At 42.6% G+C, this 21,656-nt stretch overlaps 1 protein-coding gene and 1 long non-coding RNA gene across 2 annotated transcripts in view; one reads left to right on the forward strand and one right to left on the reverse strand.

Moving 5' to 3' along the window:
* Window positions 1-21,656, reverse strand: part of LOC143983033 (multidrug and toxin extrusion protein 2-like) — a 229,168-nt gene that overhangs the window by 177,893 nt on the left and 29,619 nt on the right. The window contains exons 2-3 of the mRNA XM_077482260.1: window positions 10,223-10,324; window positions 8,742-8,810 (exon numbers count right to left, since the gene is read on the reverse strand). Of these exons, the coding sequence (XP_077338386.1) occupies window positions 8,742-8,810; window positions 10,223-10,324 (171 nt within the window). The remainder of the gene's footprint in view (window positions 1-8,741; window positions 8,811-10,222; window positions 10,325-21,656) is intronic.
* Window positions 11,895-20,994, forward strand: LOC143983032 (uncharacterized). The gene is made up of 2 exons (XR_013274552.1): window positions 11,895-12,445; window positions 18,672-20,994. It is a non-coding gene; the product is annotated as an uncharacterized LOC143983032 (long non-coding RNA).

A 21,656-nucleotide genomic window follows, 5' to 3' on the forward strand; every position in this document is an offset into this window, starting at 1 on the left:
TCAGAAGGTCATAGGTCATGCAGTTGCTATGTTTTATTAATGGTGTACCGCATTACAATCATTTGTGGACTCTGTATTTTACTATGGTATTCATTCATAACCAACCATATTATTACCAGTTACCACTGTTACAGAAATTGACTCTGTGAATAGTATGTATTTTATATATATATATATATATATATATATATATATGGATAAAATGTATGTAATCACGTTTTTACCGCATATTAAACCTCTTAACATCCATGTATTCTATTCTAACCCCGTGCTTCATTTAAAGCCCTGAAACCCTCCTCTCCTCCTTTTTGCTCCTTCTGTACAGTGTTGAATCAGCAAGGAAAGATTATGTTGAACTGGTTTGCAGTTAAAATATATATTGTAGCAGTCAACGATTAACAATGCCAGACAAAGTAGAACGGCAAAATGTACACAATAACACTGCGCAGTAGTCAACAACGGAAAAACTAAAACAAAGGCTGCTAACACGCTAAAACTGGGATCTTTTTAGCTAGGAAAACGTCAAGAGTGTAAAGTGTAAGCGCCAAACATATACATATATGACTCTTAAAATAAAACAAGAGAACAATAAACACCAGTGTGTACACACACCTATAACTAATGAACACAACGTGACCCCAAATATGGGGATAACCACAACATATATGAAAAAAACAAAATGGTGAATATATAACAATCGAAATCTATATGTCAATAAGACTAGACGTGTGGGTATATATCTCAATAGGAGATAGCAGAAAAAAGTCACACTTTACTGTGACGTGACCCCAAACAAGGGGGTGATAACAAAGTGTACAAAAAACATCACCATAAACATATAAAAATATAAATAATAAAAACGCTAGAGTCCATTGAATAATGAAGCAAAAACGTGCAAAGTGTAAGTCCCAATAAACTTCAGTGTCCACGGGGGTCCCACGTTACTGTGACCACAAGTGATTCCACCCAGTGTAGCTCCCACCACCTTAAGAAGCACAGGCTTACCAGATGGACGTGACCCGAATAGACGTATGCCTAAGGGGTCGGTAATGCCTTGTAATCCCAGCTAATGCAATCCTGGATTCAGCATTCCAACGTAAGGGGAGTCCAAATACAAATGGTTCATTCAATGTGGACGACTGCGTGCAATCACTGTTTTTATGTATATAGACAGCTCCGGCAACAGTTCAGGCATGAAAGTGGAAGAATAGAGCCGACATAGCATAATAAAGTTTTTTTTTAAAAATTGCTTTAATAAAAAAAGTTCAAAGTCACATTTTACATTGTAATCAATAAACATGTCAGAGGAAAATAGGCAGTGGCGGAGCCCTCCCGACGCGTTTCGACCTACAGGTCATCATCTGGGGTCAGAACCCCAGATGATGACCTGTAGGTCGAAACGCGTCGGGAGGACTCCACCACTGCCTATTTTCCTCTGACATGTTTATTGATTACAATGGAAATGTGAGTTTGAACTTTTTTTATTAAAGCAATTTTTTTTTTAAAATGTTATTATGCTATGTCGGCTCTATTCTTCCACTTTCATGCCTGAACTGTTGCCGGAGCTGTCTATATACATAAAAACAGTGATTGCACGCAGTCGTCCACATTGAATGAACCATTTGTGTTTGGACTCCCCTTACGTTGGAATGCTGAATCCAGGATTGCATTAGCTGGGATTACAAGCCATTACCGACCCCTTAGGCATACGTCTATTCGGGTCACGTCCATCTGGTAAGCCTGTGCTTCTTAAGGTGGTGGGAGCTACACTGGGTGGAATCACTTGTGGTCACAGTAACGTGGGACCCCCGTGGTCCCTGAAGTTTATTGGGACTTACACTTTGCACGTTTTTGCTTCATTATTCAATGGACTCTAGCGTTTTTATTATTTATATTTTTATATGTTTATGTTGATGTTTTTTGTACACTTTGTTATCACCCCCTTGTTTGGGGTCACGTCACAGTAAAGTGTGACTTTTTTCTGCTATCTCCTATTGAGATATATACCCACATGTCTAGTCTTATTGACATATAGATTTCGATTGTTATATATTCACCATTTTGTTTTTTTCATATATGTTGTGGTTATCCCCATATTTGGGGTCACGCTGTGTTCATCCGTTATAGGTGTGTGTACACACTGGTGTTTATTGTTCTCTTGTTTTATTTTAAGAGTCATATATGTATATGTTTGGCGCTTACACTTTACACTCTTAAAGTAGAACGGCAATTGCTCCTCTGTGGGTGTGTACCCACGAAGGACTTTTACGGTCATTACATTCTACATTAACTCCTATTGTTGAGAAGATACTGGAGAATTTAATAAAATACCACATAGATGAGTTCTTGCTGGAAAAAAAAATATTTTAAGCAAGAGACAGCATGGATTCATGAAAGACAGAAGTTGTCAAACAAATCTGATTTCTTTTCATGAGGAGGTAAATAAAACCTTGGAAAGAGGGGTGGCTTGGGACATGGAGAGGGAAGCCAGGGGTTCCCCAGTGATGTGTGGGTGACCCCGCCCCCTCTGATGTAACGCAGGTTTCTGTTACATCAGAGGGGGCGGGGTCACCCATACGTCACTGGGGAACCCCTGGCTCCCTTCACCAGCGTCAGAGGGGGCGGGGTCAGGTGGCGGGTGGCCCCGCCCTCCTAATATAAGAAACGTCAGCGCTGGGATCTTTGCAGTGTCTCCGCAGTAGAGACAGAAGATGGATGTATGGACAGCGCTGGACTGAGAGATCCCCCGTCGCTGGATATGATCATCCATCGCTGGACCCCGGAGATTCGTCGCTGAATAGCAAGAGTGGATTAGCACCGCTGGAATCTTTTTTTTTTTTTAATAAAGGAATTTTTTAAAAGTGTGTTTGTCTTATTTAACCATTTTTACACTTTCTTTGTGAAATGATAGGGATACTTTTGTACCCCCTTACCATTTCAAACAGGGGGGGCGGGATCTGGGGGTCCCCTTGTTAAAGGGGGCTTCCAGATTCTGATAAGCCCCCCGCCCGCAGACCCTCACAACCACCGGCCAGGGTTGTGAAGATGAGGCCCTTGTCCTCATCAACATGGGGACAAGGTGCTTTGAGGGGTCACAGACCCCCAAAGCATCCTCCCAATGTTGAGGGTATGTGGCCTGGTACGGTTCAGGAGGGAGGGGGGGCGCTCTCTCGTCCCCCCCTCTTTTCCTGCGGCCTGCCAGGTTGCGTGCCCGGATAAAGGGTCTGGTATGGATTTTTAGGGGGACCCCCACGTCAATTTATTTTTAAAATTTGATGCAGGGTTCCCCTTAATATCCATATCAGACCTGAAGGGTCTGGTATGGATATTTAGGGGGACCCCACATAAAAAAAATTTTTTAATTTGACACAGGGTTCCCCTTAATATCCATGTCAGACCTGAAGGGCCTGGTAATTGAATTTAGGGGAACCCCCACGCTTTTTTTTTTTTTTTTTTATCAATGAATGAATGAATTGTCGGCTAATACAGAGAACACTCATTGAGTGTTCTCTGTATTACGGGGAGCCAACAATTTAGCCGCAAGTGATTTTAAAAGACTTTTTTTCCTGCACAAATGACACTTTGTGCAGGGACAGTTCTAAGCACCAGAAACATGCACCCCTTCACAGGCATACTATAGATACCCCCCAGCTACGAAATTTAAAGGAATATTACGCTTTTATTGTTTCACTTTAATCATTATTAAAATCACTGCTCCTAAAAAAACGGCCGTTTTTAAAACTTTTTTTTGCATTGATCCATGTCCCCTGGGGCAGGACCCAGGTCCCCAAACACTTTTTAGGACAGTAACTTGCATATTACCCTTTAAAATGAGCACTTTAGATTTCTCCCATAGACTTGTATAGGGTGTTCCGGCTTTTCGAATTTGCTGCGAACAGCCCAAATTGTTCACTGTTCGCTCAACAGGCGAACAGGCAATGTTCGAGTAGAACATGAGTTCGACTCGAACTCGAAGCTCATCCCTATTGGGAGGTATCGCTACATAAGTGTGGATATATTTGACCAATACCAAATAAAATTAAGGGGCCAGAGTAGTGAAGATTATTATTATTATTATTATTATTATTCATATTATACAGGTTTTATATAGCGCCAACAGTTTTGGCAGTGCTTAACAAAATAAAGGCAGACATTACAGTTCATTCCAATTTGGTACAAGAGGAATCGGAGGACCCTGCTCCTTAGAGCTTACAATCTAAAAAGGAAGAGTCAATTGATAAAAAAGGTAATAGCTGTGGGGGATTTGCTGGTGAAGGAAGTAAAACAGTGTTAGAAGCAGGATAGGCTTCTTTAAAGAGAAGGGTTTTCAGGGGCCGTCTAAAGATGTATAGATTAGGGGACAGTCAGACAGATTGGGGTAGGGAGTTGCAAAGGATGGGAAAAGCTCTGGAGAAATCCCAGAGGCGAGCATGGTAGGAGGACATGACAGAGGAGCTAGAGAGCAGTAGGTCTTAGGAGGACAGAAGAGAGAGGCTTGGTTAGTATTTTGGGACTAGGTTAGTGATGTAGCTGGGGGCAGGGTTATGGATGGCTTTGTAAATTATTGTTAGTACTTTGAAATTTATTTGTTGGGTGAGTGGAAGCCAGTGGAGGGATTGGCAGAGAAAGGTGGAGGACACTGAATGGTTGGTAAGGTGGATAAGTCTTGCAGCGGCATTCATTATGGACTGGAGGGGGGGGGGGTAGTCTATGTAAAGGTAATCTAATGAGGAGGGAGTTGCAGTAGTTGAGGCGAGAGATAACCAGGGAGTGAATTAGAAGCTTGGTGGTGTCAATAGTTAAAAAGAGGTGTATTCTGGAAATGTTGCGGAGGCTAAGCCGGCATTATTTTGACAGGGATTGTATGTGGGCCTGAAAGGACAGTTCAGAGTCTAAGGTTACCCCTAGCACCCTGGCATGTGAAGATGGACTGACAGATGTGCCATTGATCTTGACAGAGAAGTTAAGGGAAGGGGCACATTTGGGGGGAAATATTAGGAGCTCAGTTTTAGATAGATTCGGTTGGAGGAAGTGGTTTGACATCCAGGCTGATATGTCTGTTAGTAAATAAGTGATGTGTGAGGAGATTGATGGGGTGAGCTGAGGGGCAGAGAGATAGATTTGGGTGTCATCAGCATATAAATGTTAGTGGAAGCCATGGGAGGCTATCAGCTGAACCAGGGAGGACGTGTAGATCGAGAATAGCAGAGGTTTAAGGACAGAACCTTGGGGAACCCCAATAGTAAGAGGAGTTGGAGAGGAGGCAGTGGAGTTGTAAGTGACACTGAAGGTGCGATGAGATACCAATGGAGCCAATGGAGAGTGCAGCCATGCAAATTGAGTTTTTTGAGGAGGAGGGGGTGGTCAACTGTATCAAAGGCAGGAGAAATTTCCAAGAGTAAGAGTATGGAATAATGACCAATGGTTTTGGCTGTTAGTAAGTTGTTTGTGAGTTTTAGGAGGGCAGTTTCTGTGGAGTGCTGTGGACGAAATCTAGACTGAAGGGGATCAAGAAGGTTATTCTCAAAGAGGTGGTCGCTCAGTCGGTTGTAGACTAAACATTCAAGGAGTTTGGCAAAAGGGAGTAAAGAGATGGGTCTTAGGTTGTTAAGATTGGTAGGGTCTAGTGAGGCCTTTTTTGGTATGGAAGTGACTAGCGCATGTTTTAGAGGATTGGAGAAGAATGGCAGTAGAGAGTGAGAGGTTGAAGATGAGTTAAGTAGTGTAAGATAGATTCAGATGGTGACCGTAGTATTTGAGAAGGAACAGGGTCCAGGGGGCAGGAGGTTAGGTGGGCATTAGAAAAAAGTTTAGTGACTTCCTCTATAGTAGCTGGGTTAAAAGAGGGAAGTATTAATTGTGCAGGAGGACAAGGAGTTTAAAGTGAGGGAGATATCTGTAGAGTGGAGATCTCGAGACGAATTGTCTCAATCTTATTTTTGAAGTGATTAACAATCTCCTGGGCAGTGAGTAAGTAAAGCCCCATACACACTATCAGATTGTCTGCTGATTTTTTCCTTCAGGTTTACCAAAACCATGTAGTGGAAGGGCCTGCCTGATTGCATAAACATTGAAATCCCTAAGGTTTGACCTCATATTATATGGTTTTGGTAAATCTGATGGAAAAAATCTGCAGAAAATCTGATAGTGTGTATGGGGCTTTAGTGGGTGGAGGTAATGTTGGATGAAGTAGCGTGGTAAAGGTAGAAAAGAGTTGACGGGGACTGCATGAGAGGGTGTTAATGAGAGTGATAAAGCAGGTCTGTTTGGCAGTGTGGAGGCAGGAATGGTATTTTTGGAGGGCAGATTCATATTGGCTGAAATCTTGCTGTGACTTATACACACGATAGGATTTTTCGTCAAGAAATGTTGGATGTGAGCTTGTTGTTGGAAAGTCTGACAGTGTGTATGCTCCATAGAACATTTGTTGTTGGAATTTCCAGCAAAAAATGTTTGAGAGCATGTTCCCAAATTTTCCGACAACAAAACTTGTTGGAAATTCCGAGTGTGTGCACACAATTCCGACGCACAAAAGTCCATTCATGCTCAGATTCAAGCAGAAGAGCTGCTATTGAACTTCATTTTTCTCGGCTCGTCATACATGTTCTATGTCACCGCGTGCTTGATGTTCAGAATTTCCGACAACATTTGTGTGACTGTGTGTATGCAAGACAAGTTTGAGCACACATCCTTCGGAAAAAAATCCATGGTTTTGGTGTCAGAAAATCCTATCATGTGTACAGGGCATTAGTCTTACGTCACAGATGCTCAAGAGCACGGTTTCATTTTTTGAGGCTTCTGGTATTGTCTATCTGCCAGGGTTGTAGCAGTCAGGCCCTGATTCTGTGTGTAGTGAAGGGGGCCAAGGTATCCCGGGTGGATGACAGTGAACTGCTGTAGACAGAAGTGGCCAAGTTGGCGCAGGACAAGGATGAGATTTTGTCATAGAAACCCTCTGTAGCAGAAAAAAGAAGAGAGGGGTTAAGATGGCGAAGGTTTCTAAGGGTAATAGTTTGGTAGTTGGAAGGAAAGGAGGAGGCAGACAAGGAGATTGTGAAACTAATAAGGTGGTGATCAGAGAGAGGAAAAGGAATATTGGAGAGGTTGTGCAGAGTGCATAGGTAGGAGAATATGAGGTCAACACAGTTGCCAACAGAGTGAATAGAGTAGTATTATTCTGTATTGATGACAAAAAATAAATAGTGAGGGTAATTAGTTACATTTTTTTACAGTTATATTTGATCTTGGGGGTTGGAGGAGCATGGCACCAACCAACCTTTGTATGTTCCCATGAAGGTACCAGAAACGCTAATTGTTATAGATTCCAAGGTCACTTGCCAGCTCATTGGTTATAATGCTGATTAGGTGTTCAATGAATAGACTGGAGGCAGAGATGTGAGACAGGAAGCTGCAATTACTACACCAGGAAATAATGGTCATCCAAATAACTAAAAATAATTATATCAGCAGGTAACACAAAGTGCAGATATGCATTCAGCTGATTGCCTAAAGTTCTGTTTTATTTTTCTCACTGAAATTTTATTATACTGTACCAGGGATTTTTTTCAGCGGGAACGTGGGGGAACACAGTTCCGGCACCTCCAACACTGCATGAATGTAATGATATTGAGTGCTGGAGCGTCTATTGATGCAGGTTGCTAGGAGATCTATTGTCACTGGTGGGTATTTTGTTGTGGCGGTGTCTATTGTTTCTGGGGGATCTGTTGTTGCAGGAAGGGATCTATTGTTGCTGGGGGGATCTGTTGTTGCTGGGAGGAATCTGTTGTTGCCGGAGAATCTATTGTTTCAGGAGGATTTATTTTTGCAGAGGGGGACCAAGGATTGCTGGTTGCAGGGGATCTATTTTACTGTTTTTCTTTTTAACATTATCAAATTCCATACAAATTAATTAGCACCACAAAATTATACTTGGTTCTTTATTCTCTAAAAGGGATGTTGCTGGGAGGTGGGTAGGGGGTGGGCCAAGGGATGGTGCTCGAAGCTGGGTAGGGGTGGAGATAACGGGTGACTCTAAAAGGGAGTACCTGTACCTATTCTCTGAGAAAAAAAGCCCTGTACTGTACCTTACATTTTATTGAAAATGTTGAACAAAGAGACACAAAACACATATATGAACTATGTTTTAAACATGTAACATAATAAATAGGTTAATTACTATAGAATGATGCTTGCAGCATATTAAATATGGATAGATGAAGAATAAGACTAGACAAGGAGCTGAGAGAAGTCCTAAGGCTATTCATATTTCACGTTACATTAAACCTTCACTCTTTCTCATGTTTGGTAGTCTGTATATCAAATTACAGATTTTGCATATAAAAAAAAGCACATGACAAAAGAGAGAAATGAATAAAAGTGTCTGAGACAAATTGCCTAGAGCAGCCAATCAGCTTTAAAAAATGTTCATTTTCTAAGCTGTGGCAAAAATGAAAGATAGAAGCTGACTGTTTGGTATGGCCAACTGCACCAGTTTAAGCAGAGCTTTATTTTTAAATGTCCCCCAAATGGTGTAGCTTATACACAAGAGTGTCTTTATTCAGATGGACCTAGGGCAGCAGAGTGCATAAATATGGCCCTGATGAAGTGACAGCCAGATGAAGAAATTAATGAACAGACAGGGTCAGGTAACCATGGTATTCTAATATGTATATCCAACTAAATGTCACAGAATTTATATGCAAAAAAGACATAAAAGAAAAAAAAAACATTCATCAAAATACCTGTGACATCAATGTATCACATCCAGCACTCATTCCATATCCAAATGATATGCCAGTTATATTTATAACCTGTAAAAGAGATAGATTAGTGAACAATTGAGAAATACACTGTGCAATGAAGAGAAGCTGTAAAAAGTGATTGCACAAATATAACACGGTTCTTAAAAAAACGTACTGTAATGTTACATTCTTATTGCATAATAATATAATGCATTTTTCTTTCACCTTCTCAGATGTGTGGTCATAATCCCTGTATCAGGGTTTGAGTAACCAATTTAAATCCCTGATCACCACCTAGTTATTCAAAACCTGTAGAGTGCAAACATCTGTGCACTCCCATAAATATAGCAAATGATCTCCGTTGGGTGGCTATAAATAGAAAAAAAGATTTAAATAAAAAACTTTTTTTTTAAATATGGACAGTTAGGTTACTTGGCATGGAAAATAATTTTACTGCCACCTCAACCCCTACAATATCTCCAAAATACGCCCCTTTCTAACCAATTACACCACAAATATCTTAATTCACTCCCGGGTCATCTCACGCCTCGACTACTGCAACGCCCTACTCATTGGCTTACCTCTACATAGTCTATCATCCCCCTTCAATCCATCATAAATGCTGCTGCCAGACTCATCCCCCTTACCAATCGCTCTGTGCCTGCTACTTCTCTCTGTCAATCCCTCCACTGGCTTCCGCTTACCCAACAAATTAAATTCAAAATACTAACAACTACTTACAAAGCCATCCACATTTTAGCCCCCAGCTACATCACTAGCCTAGTTTCAAAATACCAACCTAATTGTTCTGTTCGTCCCTCTCAAGACCTCCTGCTCTCTTGCTCCTCGTCACCTCCTCCTTTGTCACCTCCAGGACTTTTACAGAGTTTCTCCAATCCTATGGAAGTCCTTACCCCAATCGGCCCGATTATCTTCTACTCTATTAGCTTTTAGATGATCCCTGAGAATCCTACCCTGTCCACACCTAACTGTATTTTCATTTTCTCCATCAGTTCATCCCCCACAATTATTACCTTTTGTTTCACTTGACCCTCCCTTCTAGATTGTAAGCACTAATGAGCAGAGTCCTCTGATTCCTCCTGTATTGAATTATATTGTATTGTTCTGTAATAATAATAGAATGGATGTATCTTGCTTTGTAATGCTGGGCACACATAGCCGGATTTGTTTTAATACCATATAGATTTGAGTATTGCTGTATTTTCTGAAAAACTAAAAAGTAATGTCCCCTTTTCCTAATACTGTATGTTACTACAGGTACAGGCAGATATGCTACCATAATATACACGAAGAGAAGGTGAAATAACTGGGATCTTTAGTGAAACTGTATATCAGTATTATTATCTTCCCTAAAGCACTATACTTAAGCTATGAAGTTCCTTGTAATGTGATTACTTAGTTGAACTAAAGACTTTTTTTAACAGTAAAAAAGATGAATGGTAAAAAAAGTGAATACTTACAGCTCCAGCAAGTGTAATGGAATCCAATTCAATTTTTCCTAAATGGCCACAGAACATGGAACCCACAATCAATACAAGAAATATCGTCATTTGAGATAAAAACTGAAAGAAAATAAAAATTTACATTATTAAGAAAACATTACACTGTTTCTATCTATCACACTTTGATCTTTTTGCTTTGTCACATGCATATTATACATTTTATAGTGAATTGTAATTTTGTTAAAGAAAACTGTGGAAGATTAGCCAAATCTTTAAAAGACCAAAAGCACAGATGGCCATATCTGTGTTTTGCCTTTGTTTGAAATGTGTACCTGAATAAGTGAAATTTTGTCAACTGTAAGGCCTCATGCACGCTGGTTTCTTGTAAAAGGAGTGTAGCGCTGCCCTCGTGAGTGTTGCTGGTTATATCAGTACCCCTCTGGTTGCCCTGACCTTGCAAGTCCTCCACCACCTCTGACACCCTGGGTTCATACATTTTTTCTTTGAGTAATGATAGCAATGATATAGCTACACCAGAATGGATTAAACCAATTCATGTGAGGTAGAAATGATTGGAAAATCAACACACGTTTACAGTTTAGAATGGTATTTCCTATAGGAATGTTATCAATAACTAAATGGCAATTACATATCAATATAAAACATTCAACAGTGAGGACTATAATCTCTATTCACAGCAAGGCACATACAATGCCTATGTGAACAGGTTACAGGAGGGCAGAGGAATTGCTCTTATTGGGGTCAGACCCCTCTCTTTGTTTCCGCAACACATAGATGCAGAATAGTAAACACAATGTTGGAACCTTTGGAGTAAGACATTGTTTTGACATTCAACCTGCTATTTCAGAGAGTTCTTGGTGAATTGTAGCTCTGTGAGCTTCAGTAGTAGGGATGAGCCGAACACCCCCCGGTTCAGTTCGCACCAGAACTTTCGAACGGACCCCACGTTCGTTACGAACGTTAGAACCCCATTGAAGTCTATGGGACTCGAACGTTCGAAATGGAAAGTGCTAATTTTAACGGCTAATATGCAAGATATTGTCCTAAAAAGGGTTTGGGGACCTGACTCCTGCCTCAGGGGACATGGGTCAATGCAAAAAAAAGTTTTAAAAACGGCCGTTTTGGCGGGAGCACTGATTTTAATGACGATTAAAGTGAAAAAAAAGTGAAATATTCCTTTAAATATGGTGCCTGGGGGGTGTCTGTAGTATGCCTGTGAAGTGCCACGTGTTTCCCGTGTTTAGAACAGTCCCTGCACAAAATGACATTAAACGGAAATAACACCATTTAAAACTGCTTGCGGTTTTAATGTTATATCTGGTTCCTGCAATATGGTTGAAAATCCTTGAGAAAAATGGCATGGGTAGCCCTCCCTGCCCATTACCAGCCTATTTGGGTCTTGTACGCATATTAAGGGGAACCCTGTACCCATATTAAAAAAAGGAAATGCGTGTGGCCCCCAGGCCCTATATACTCAGAACAGCAGTATACAGGCGGTGCAAACAAGACAGGGACTGTGTAGGTTTGTTGTGTTAAGTTGAATCTGTTTGTAATTTTCAACTGGTACATTTTTAAAGTGTAGCTCCAGTCAAAAAAACTATTTTTAAGCTTTTTGGAAAACATAGGGAAGGGTTATCACCCCTGTATAATTTGTTTTGTCGTCTATAAGGGGATACCTATTGAAATACTAAGTCAAGTACCAATATGCTTAGGCTTGCATTTCAATAGGTATCAGAATTGCGTACGTAACATACTATGTACAAAATAACGTGACTAGATGACAGATATCTGCATGTCTCTCCAGAACATCTGCCTGTAGTTTCGTTTCTATACATTGCTGAGAGGTACAAAAGCTAGATAAGGACTGGTTACGCAAGAATATGGTCAGTCAGTAGATGCTAAAAGGGCAAAATAACTGTCAGGAGATAACCTTTAACTTACATTTCAGGAAAGAACTAATGTCATGAGTTAAATTGTTGATGTATGTGTAAATGACCCTATTGGCCCTTCACAGGGCAGGGCTTTTGTGTAATACCACATAAAAGACGGTCCTCTCTCCCATTAAACCTTGTAATCAGTTACCACGTACCCACGAGTATGTGTATTTGGTTATCCGCCGGCGATTGGGACCTCCATTGAGCCACTCCAGCCTAGGCTATCCAGGGGAATCTAGAAGACGAACACCTTACAGTTTTGGTACCAGAAGTGGGGTTTGCACAGGTAAGTCATTTACACTTTTACCTCTTTTTATGGTAATTGGCGTTTATGCTTGACCTGTCCAAACAACCATTATAAGAAATTTAATTGTATATATATATATAAACTGTGCCTTCGCAACGGACTAGGCTGGTCCCTTGGGGGGTGAAAAGGGTTCGCAGGTACTGAGGAGTCTGACTAGGTTGGTCCGACTATAAACTAAGAGAGATATTCATGATTATATTCTAACACGGGAGGTATCATATACGCCCGTGACATAAGGATTGGCTAAATGGACGCCCACTTTGAGAACTTTTAAAGTGCACTATATATATATAATGAAATGCATCATGATGTGATTACTTGATAATGTACATGTAACGTTTTAAAGCTGAAATCTTAAACCATAAAAATATGTCTGTTTCTCTTTAGGTGAAAGCGTAAGTATATAGAGTATTAACGTTGTATAAGATATAATTATATAGAGTGGATATCTGTTTGAATAAACCCAAATGTTGTTAAATGAATACAGAGTATTAAGAACCAGATTGTAGTGAGGTAGTACCCGCCTGTTCACGCTGCACGCTAGGTTTATTTTTTTTCTTAGCATTTATGAAAGGTAGATTCTTTTGACCACTAGACCTACAGGCTTCTCTTGCAGACTTGGTGTAAAAGGGGTATATCCCACCACCAGGAAAGATTTACCCTTCATCGTATATTAAGGGTAAATCTTCATAGTTTTATATAAGTCCATCTGCCCCAAAAAAGATCAGGGATCCTACTCCCAGACCAGAGACCGGATTGTTGAACAAACCGGGTGTTATCACCTGTGTCCTGCCACTAGACACACTGCCCAGACTACTAGATGGGGAATTCTGCAGCAACCCAAGCCATGGCCACCCCATCACCCTATGAATTTGTCAGTAATATGATCCCTGGCCCCCAGGTAGAACCATTTTGGACACAAGTCCGAGAAAGGTGTCAGCAATTGGGGATACATGACCCAGGGCCATATGGTCCTTGTACTGAGGAAGACTGGCAGGAAGTAAGTAAAATATGCCAAATCCACAAAAATTCGTACCCTCCAGGGAAGTGGGAAAATATTCAATATATGAAAGATTGTTACCATGCATGGGATAAATGTCTATGCAAATATAAAAAGAAGCATATTAATAAAACTACGAAGCTTACTCCAAATATAGGACCCAGTGCTATGGCTGAAGCCACTGCACCCCCTTCACCTCCCCCTCCCCCGCCTCAATGTCCACCCCCACCTTATGTTATGGTAAAAAACGAGGATGGGACGCCAGGTCCATACCTTCAACTATATCCTTCACTGGATCCTGTAGTCCTAGCCGCCATAGCACACACCACAGCAACACCACAACAAGTGGCCCAATGGGAACAAGTAAGTAGGGGCAGAGAGGAAGAGGGGAGACAGGAAGAAGTTACAGGACAAGAAGAAGTGGGTAGTCCCGAAAAGCAGGAATTAGAGGCACAGATAAAAGAGTTTGAAGAGAGGAAAAAGGAGGAAGAAGAGAAAATAGGGAAAAGGAGAACTGAGTTAGAAAAACTTATGGAAGAACTAAAACAAAAAGAAATAGCCCTCAATGAGGCAGAAAAGGTAGAAGTGGATAGGAAAATAGAGTTAGAAATGTATCAGAAAGGCTTGGAAGAAAGGGAGAAGGAATTCCAGGAGGGAAAAGAGAGAGAGGAACAAAAGATGGAGGACCTAAAAAAGGAACTAGAAAAGTTAAGAAGGCAATTAGGGAAGAAGGAGGAAATGTTAAAAGAAGCGCAGGATAGGATTATAGCGCTGCCCCCCACCACTACAAGAAGCCATACAAAAGAGACACCTATTCCCAAAACTGAGGAGTCAGGTCCAATTAGTAAAACAGGGACATTATCCATAGAAGAGGAAACTGAGAAAAAAGTAGTAGGGGCTTCATTCAAAGCACCTTTGATGACCATAGGGGACACCGAGGTGCATATACCATTACCTTTGGGTACACTCTCCAAAATAAAAGAACTATGTCCCAATCCCAAGAAGTATCCACGAGATGCAGGTACCTTTCTGGCAAAATATAGTGCAGGCACAGGGCTTGACAAAGATGACATAAAAGGTATTCTTAGCATTGTAGACCCAGACAGCCCAGAAGAAGCCCCTGTAGACAACCTATGGACAACCCATATCCAGACCGATAAGGATTGGATATCCTTTTGGAAAGGCATGGGAGGTCATTGGTCCAAATTATACAAAGGATCATCTGCACTCCAAGAACTGATCCTAGCCAAGCAGGGACCTAAAGAGAAATTCTATGATTACTGTACCAGAGTATACTCCCTATGGAAAGCTGTAGATGGGGCCACACCACAATTATTTACTACTACCATCATGTCGGGAGGCGATCCCAAAGTGACGCACTTGCTCAAATTCACAAACCCCAAATGGGCAGAGCAAGCACCAGATGAATTCATGAAGGACGCTAGGTCCAGAGAGACTTCAGGAGTCTTTGAACAAAAAGGGGGAATTTTCCCCTCCTTGACACAAACACAAACCCTAGTCACACCTGAAACCTCATCCTCACCACCGCACCTCATGACCATGCAGCCCTACCCACCTGACCAAGGATGTTTCAATTGTGGGGAACAGGGACATTGGAAATCACAGTGCCCATATAGACAGAGGGCGAGCTATCCAAGGGGCAGGGGAAGGGGGTACAACACTGCTAATCGCCCCCCCCCCTCACACTACAAGGTACCCCCAATATCCGCCACCTCCCCAAACACCATCTCAAAACCATGCGCTTGCACAGCCACCCTACACCCCAACCTCTAACAGACCTCCCCCTCGAATCCCCATGCAGTGGCCGTCTACCCGACAAACACACCCCCAATAGGGATGCCTAGAGTATGTCCCTTCCCTCAGTCTGGTGTGCCACAACCTATCATGGAAGAGTCTACCACAAGTTATATTACGCGTAGACAACCACATAGTGTGTTTCCTGCTTGATTCAGGTGCCACTTTTAGCTCATTAAATGATGAGAGGTATGACACACCACTGTGTACTGAGGGACACTCTATTGGAATAAATGGGACATCGGTCACTCATTCCGTCACCCCGCCTTTACCAGTCTCTACCCCGGATGGACTAGAGCTATGTATGCAGAGTTTCGCTGTCCTGACTTCCTGTCCAGTGTCCCTAATGGGCAGAGATTTACTATCCCAGTTGAACATTACCATTAAGTTTGACAAAGACGGCTCCCTCACTGCGAGTTCCCCTCTTTGTGACTTACACAGCCCAAAAAGACATGCACACAGGAGTTTCTTTCTAATGATACCTTCCTCCCTTGACCATCACACAATTTGGGCAGAAAACAAAGGTAGTGTGGGCTTTATTAATTGCACACCATATGCACCCCAAATGCGATCAGATGCGGGGATACAATATCAAAAACAGTATCCCCTACCCCCAGAGAAAGTCAAAGGCATCTCCCCTCAAATTAATGATTACATATCAAAAGGTATCCTGAAACCAATCATCAGTCCCTGGAACACGCCCATTTACCCCGTAAAAAAGGCCAGTGGGGAGTGGAGACTTGTACAAGACCTAAGGGCAGTTAACAAACAAGTGATTCCACTTCCACCCCTAGTCTCAGACATCACTTTTATCTTCTCATGTATACCGGCACATTCTCTATGCTACACAGTGATTGATTTAGCAAATGCCTTCTTTAGCATTCCCATTGCGGAAGAGGCCCAGCCTATGTTTGCCTTCTCCTGGACGGAGGGCCAGTTGACGGGTCAGTTAACCTGGACACGCCTGCCTCAGGGGTATGTTGATAGTCCTGCTGCCTTCTCTATGGTACTCAATGAGACTCTCAAATCTTGGACGCCTGAGCGAGGGTCGGTGCTAATACAGTATGTGGACGACTTGCTCTTGTGCAGTCGCACTGCTGAAGATTGTGCGGTCGATTCCACATCTCTGTTGAACCATCTAGCCCACATCGGGCATTTAGCATCCAGAAAGAAGATACAGTGGTGTATGCCACAAGTGGAATACTTGGGGTGCATACTGAAAGGGGGGACAAGGATGGTCTCCCCCAAACGCGCCGCAGCCCTACAAGCTCTGAGCCCCCCAAAAGACAAGGCAGCCCTGCTCTCATTCTTGGGCGCTGTGGTATATTGCCGCCAGTGGATCCCCGACTGTTCTCATTATGATGGCATACTAAGAGAGGCCACCGCCTCAACAGCCCCTAGGCAGGTTGATTGGACAGAGGAACGGCTTAAGGCCTTCCAGGCCCTATTGAACAGTTTGTCATGTGCACCCGCCCTGGGGTTGGTAGACTATGGTAAAGCTTTTCAACTATACTGTGTAGTCTCGGGGACCTCTTTTGCCGCGGTTTTGACACAACAGCATGGAACAGGCTACCGCCCTGTCTCCTACCTATCTAAAAAACTCCCCCTTCAGGTTCAAGGCATGCCATCATGCCTTCAAAATTTAGCCGCCTGTGCTATGGCCGTACAAGATGCCAACAAGATGGTCTTGGGACACCCGATGATGCTTTACACCACACATTCTGTCACCCACCTCATACAGAACATGAACACCCAACACATGACCTCACAAAGACTCAGTGGATATGAGATTTCCCTCATGAACACAGACAATCTGTCTCTCAAATATGTTCCCGCCAACAACCCTGCCGTCCGTCTTTTGCACTCCATGTTACGCCTACCACGAGACCCAGACCAGTTTCATGACTGTATAACACGAGTGGAGTCTATCACATCACCAAGACCAGACCTCACCGACGTACCGATTACCAATGCAGACGATGTTTTTGTGGACGGTAGTTGCTCCCGTCCCTCCGATTCCACCTTCCAAACAGGATATGCAATAGTCCAGTTGCCAAACAAGGTATTAGAAGCCAAACCACTGCCCCCCTCTTCGGCTCAGGTGGCTGAACAAGAAGCCCTCACCAGGGCCTGCATTTTATTTACAGATAAGAAGGTGAACATTTACACAGACAGTAGATATGCATTTGGGGTGGTGCATGACTTCGGAGTAATATGGGCAAAAAGAGGTTTTAAAACAGCAGATAATAAACCTATTTCCAATGCTACCCAGATTCAGGCACTTCTTCGGGCTATTTTGCTCCCAAAAGAGGTGGCAATAATTAAAGTAAAAGCACATTCTTCAGATAATAGCAGACTTTCCAAGGGAAAGCCCAGTCCAGCCCAGTCCTCCACCCAGGAGCCCACCCCCACGTCCATGTACTTTAAGGATCATTTCACCTGTCCTAACTTTAAATCTGTAGTGGCACAAATGCAATCATTAGCCACTGAGGAAGATGTCTTATATTGGGTGAAGGCTGGCTTGACCAAAGACCCAGAGGGTCTGTGGTCAAAAGAGGGGAAGATATTGGGAATACCTGAGGCAAGCAGTATTCTAATTCTCTCCTACCTTCATGGTCCAGGACACATAGGTGCCGTCCCTTTAGCCACTATGTACACCAAATCTTTCTGCACAAACGCCTTGAACAAACAAGTCAAACTCCTGACCACAAGTTGCCTTACCTGTGCTCAAAACAATGTGCAGGGCAAACGGCATGGCCTACATGGTCATCTACCCCCACCAATAGGTCCCTTTACAGATTTACAAGTAGACTTCACACACATGCCAAAACAAAAGGGGAACCTAAAATTCCTGTGCGTTGTCGTAGATAAATTTTCAGGCTGGGTTGAAGCCACTCCCTGTGCAGGTGAGACAGCCAATATAGCAGCAAAATGCTTGCTGAATAACTGGATTTGTAGGTTTGGCATACCAACATCTATTTGGTCAGATAGGGGACCTGCATTCAGCTCCTCCGTTACCCAGGCTGTGGCTAAATTGTTAGGGCTGCAATGGAAACTACACATCCCCTATCACCCTCAAAGCGCAGGGGTAGTGGAAAGAATGAATAGAAATATAAAGGATAAATTGAAAAAGGCCACAGGGGGCACAATGAAGGGATGGCTTGATCACCTCCCTTCTCTGCTATTCCAGATTAGGACGGCATCCCAAAACGAAACTTTCACCTTTTGAAATTTTGATGGGAGTCCCCGCAAACATAGAATTACCCCCATTAGACCAAGACACTGATATTGACATTTATTCCCAACAGGAAATGTACGTGAAAAACCTGGTAAGTATGCTTCATGAAATGAACGAACAAGTTTCTGTCACCTTCTCTCCTCTCTCCACAGAGCCAACACACCCCTTCATCCCAGGAGATCAAGTGCTAGTCAAGCAACTGGCCCACAAAAAGAGGATCGGACCAATCTACTCTGGACCTTGGAAGGTTGAAAAGGTGTCCAGAACTGCGGTCCTGACTGACCAAGGAAACACCTGGATCCACGCCAGCAGGCTGAAAAAGTGCCCACCGCTTCCCACAACCCCCGACCCCCCACCTATTGAAGGAGGACCCGACCCACCCGAACAGCTACCGGAACTGCAAGAGATTCAGGAAGGCATTGGACAATTAACCCTTGAAACCCTACACGATAGCGAGGAAGAAGGACAAGCATAAGAACTTGTAGAAATGTTTTTACCTTCAGTGTCAGGGAAGGCTGTATGCCTTTGGGGTAGTCTGGTACTATTTGTATTCCTGCCCACATGGTTTATAGCCAACTGTATATATCATCCAAAAGACTTAGGTCTATTAAAAGGGATATGTGGACCACCTAAGATGAATAATACCCCCGGCCAAAGACATAGTAGAAGTATTATACCCGTTAATGAGTCACCTAAGGGACTGACTGACAAGATGTTACTACTAAAATTCAAATATAGCTATGCTCAAAAATCCGGTTTTGAGAAATGCTGGATTTGCAGCAAGCTACATCCCAGTACAGCTAGAATCCCTCTCATGGTAGTCCCCTTGAATTTTACCCCCCCTCCTTAATGGAACACCCCCTATCGTCCTAACGAATGTTACTAGGACCCTTTCAAATAAAACCCTCACTTTCCAAATTATAGGTAGAAGCCACTTCCCAGACTGGTGTTTCCAACTGGGAAACACCACAGATGGAGCCGAGGTTTGCAAACAAACAAAACTTAACATTTCAATGACATCGCTTAACAGTCCTTCTTTCTTCCATACTTCAGATCCCACCCTAAATGCCACCTTTTTAGACTTTCTTAGCTCCAGTACCAAGTCTACAATACACCAATTAATGTCAATTCTGGTGCTCTCTGGCCTTTCTGATACTCTTAGGAACGTGTTCCATAAACGGCCCCTAGCTCTAGGAAATACCATATATATATGCTGTGGCAAACTCTGTCACCCCTGGATCCCAACCAAACCCCAGGGGTGGTGTTACCTTGCAGCCCTGGTTCCTATCATGGGGGTATTAGGGGATAACAAGGGAAGTCACCTCCTTGAAGCTAGCATGCATCCTAGATATCCCCTTAGACACCGTAATAAACGAGAATTGTTTTTAGAAAAAGATATGGCCTGGGCATGGTTCCCTTCCTGGACAGGGTGGGGAATTGACCTAATGAAAAGATTAAATAACTACACTGGCATAATTGATGAGATTCTGGAGAAAATTCTGATGACATAACCAAACTAAATCTAGAAACTAGGGCAATTAGGAAGCAACTAGAACTACATGAGTTGGCCATAGAAAGTATGAGTGCAGCCCTTACTGGCCTCTGTGAGACTACTGAGGATTATGAGTGCTGTACCTGGATTCATAATACCAGCATCGAAGTCCCAGACTATTATGACGTTATTGCCCAACACAGGGAAGAGGTAAATAAACTACAGAAAGAGGCAAGAAATATAGGAAAAAACTGGGATCCATTCTCGAGCAGTTTTAGTTTTGGGGGATTAATATCTTGGCTCCGAAATACTGCCATGATAATTGCCACTGTGATCCTCTTCATTCTATTTTTATATGCCTGTTATAAGATAATCAAATGTTTATGTAAAAAGGGAAACACGGCCGCTCCGGAGGATCTGAAACTCACTTCCATTGTTAAAGATCCAACGGTATGGTATAAAAACCAAGAGCACGAGGGTTCGGAGTATGAAGCCTGTGCTATTAAATTAGAAAAGGAATGATCATTATGTAAATCACAGAATGATCAAAGGGAGGATTATAAGGGGATACCTATTGAAATACTAAGTCAAGTACCAATATGCTTAGGCTTGCATTTCAATAGGTATCAGAATTGCGTACGTAACATACTATGTACAAAATAACGTGACTAGATGACAGATATCTGCATGTCTCTCCAGAACATCTGCCTGTAGTTTCGTTTCTATACATTGCTGAGAGGTACAAAAGCTAGATAAGGACTGGTTACGCAAGAATATGGTCAGTCAGTAGATGCTAAAAGGGCAAAATAACTGTCAGGAGATAACCTTTAACTTACATTTCAGGAAAGAACTAATGTCATGAGTTAAATTGTTGATGTATGTGTAAATGACCCTATTGGCCCTTCACAGGGCAGGGCTTTTGTGTAATACCACATAAAAGACGGTCCTCTCTCCCATTAAACCTTGTAATCAGTTACCACGTACCCACGAGTATGTGTATTTGGTTATCCGCCGGCGATTGGGACCTCCATTGAGCCACTCCAGCCTAGGCTATCCAGGGGAATCTAGAAGACGAACACCTTACATCGTCCATCTTTTTTCATCTCACTTGCTGCTGTCTCCTTGCATTTGCAAGTAGGAGATGTTTGTAAGTTGGATGTTTGAAAGTAGGGGCCTGCCCTATATGCTCTGCAGAAATGGCGGAACAAGGTGTTGGTTTTGCCACAACATTGTAAGCCCTCAAAGTGACTCTTGGTGGGCGCTGGAGCGCCCTGCTGTGAACGATTATATCAAGAATTGTAATTACATGCCATTGTTGAACAGTGGTAGAAAAATTGACCTTTGGTGGTTGTGGTGCTGGTGCCACAACACTATAAGTCCTCACCGTTACTCTGGGTGGGCACAGGAAGGGGCCCTCCTGTGAAATATATCAAGAATTGTAATTACATGTCCCTGTTAAACAGAGGCAGAAAAATTTGGCCTTAAGCACTGCTGCTGGTGCCACCACACTGCAACCTCTTCCATATACTCTAGTTTTTTTGCTGGAATTAGCCCTGCTGCAAAGCATTGCATCAAAAATTGTACTTAAACGCCCCTGTAAAACAGGGGCAGAAAAATTGGGCCTTAGGCACTGGTGCTGATGCCA

The sequence above is a fragment of the Lithobates pipiens genome, unplaced genomic scaffold (genome assembly GCF_037356315.1).
Source record: "Lithobates pipiens isolate NorthernLeopardFrog02 unplaced genomic scaffold, aLitPip1_a1.2 Scaffold_16, whole genome shotgun sequence".
Taxonomy (NCBI): domain Eukaryota; kingdom Metazoa; phylum Chordata; class Amphibia; order Anura; family Ranidae; genus Lithobates; species Lithobates pipiens.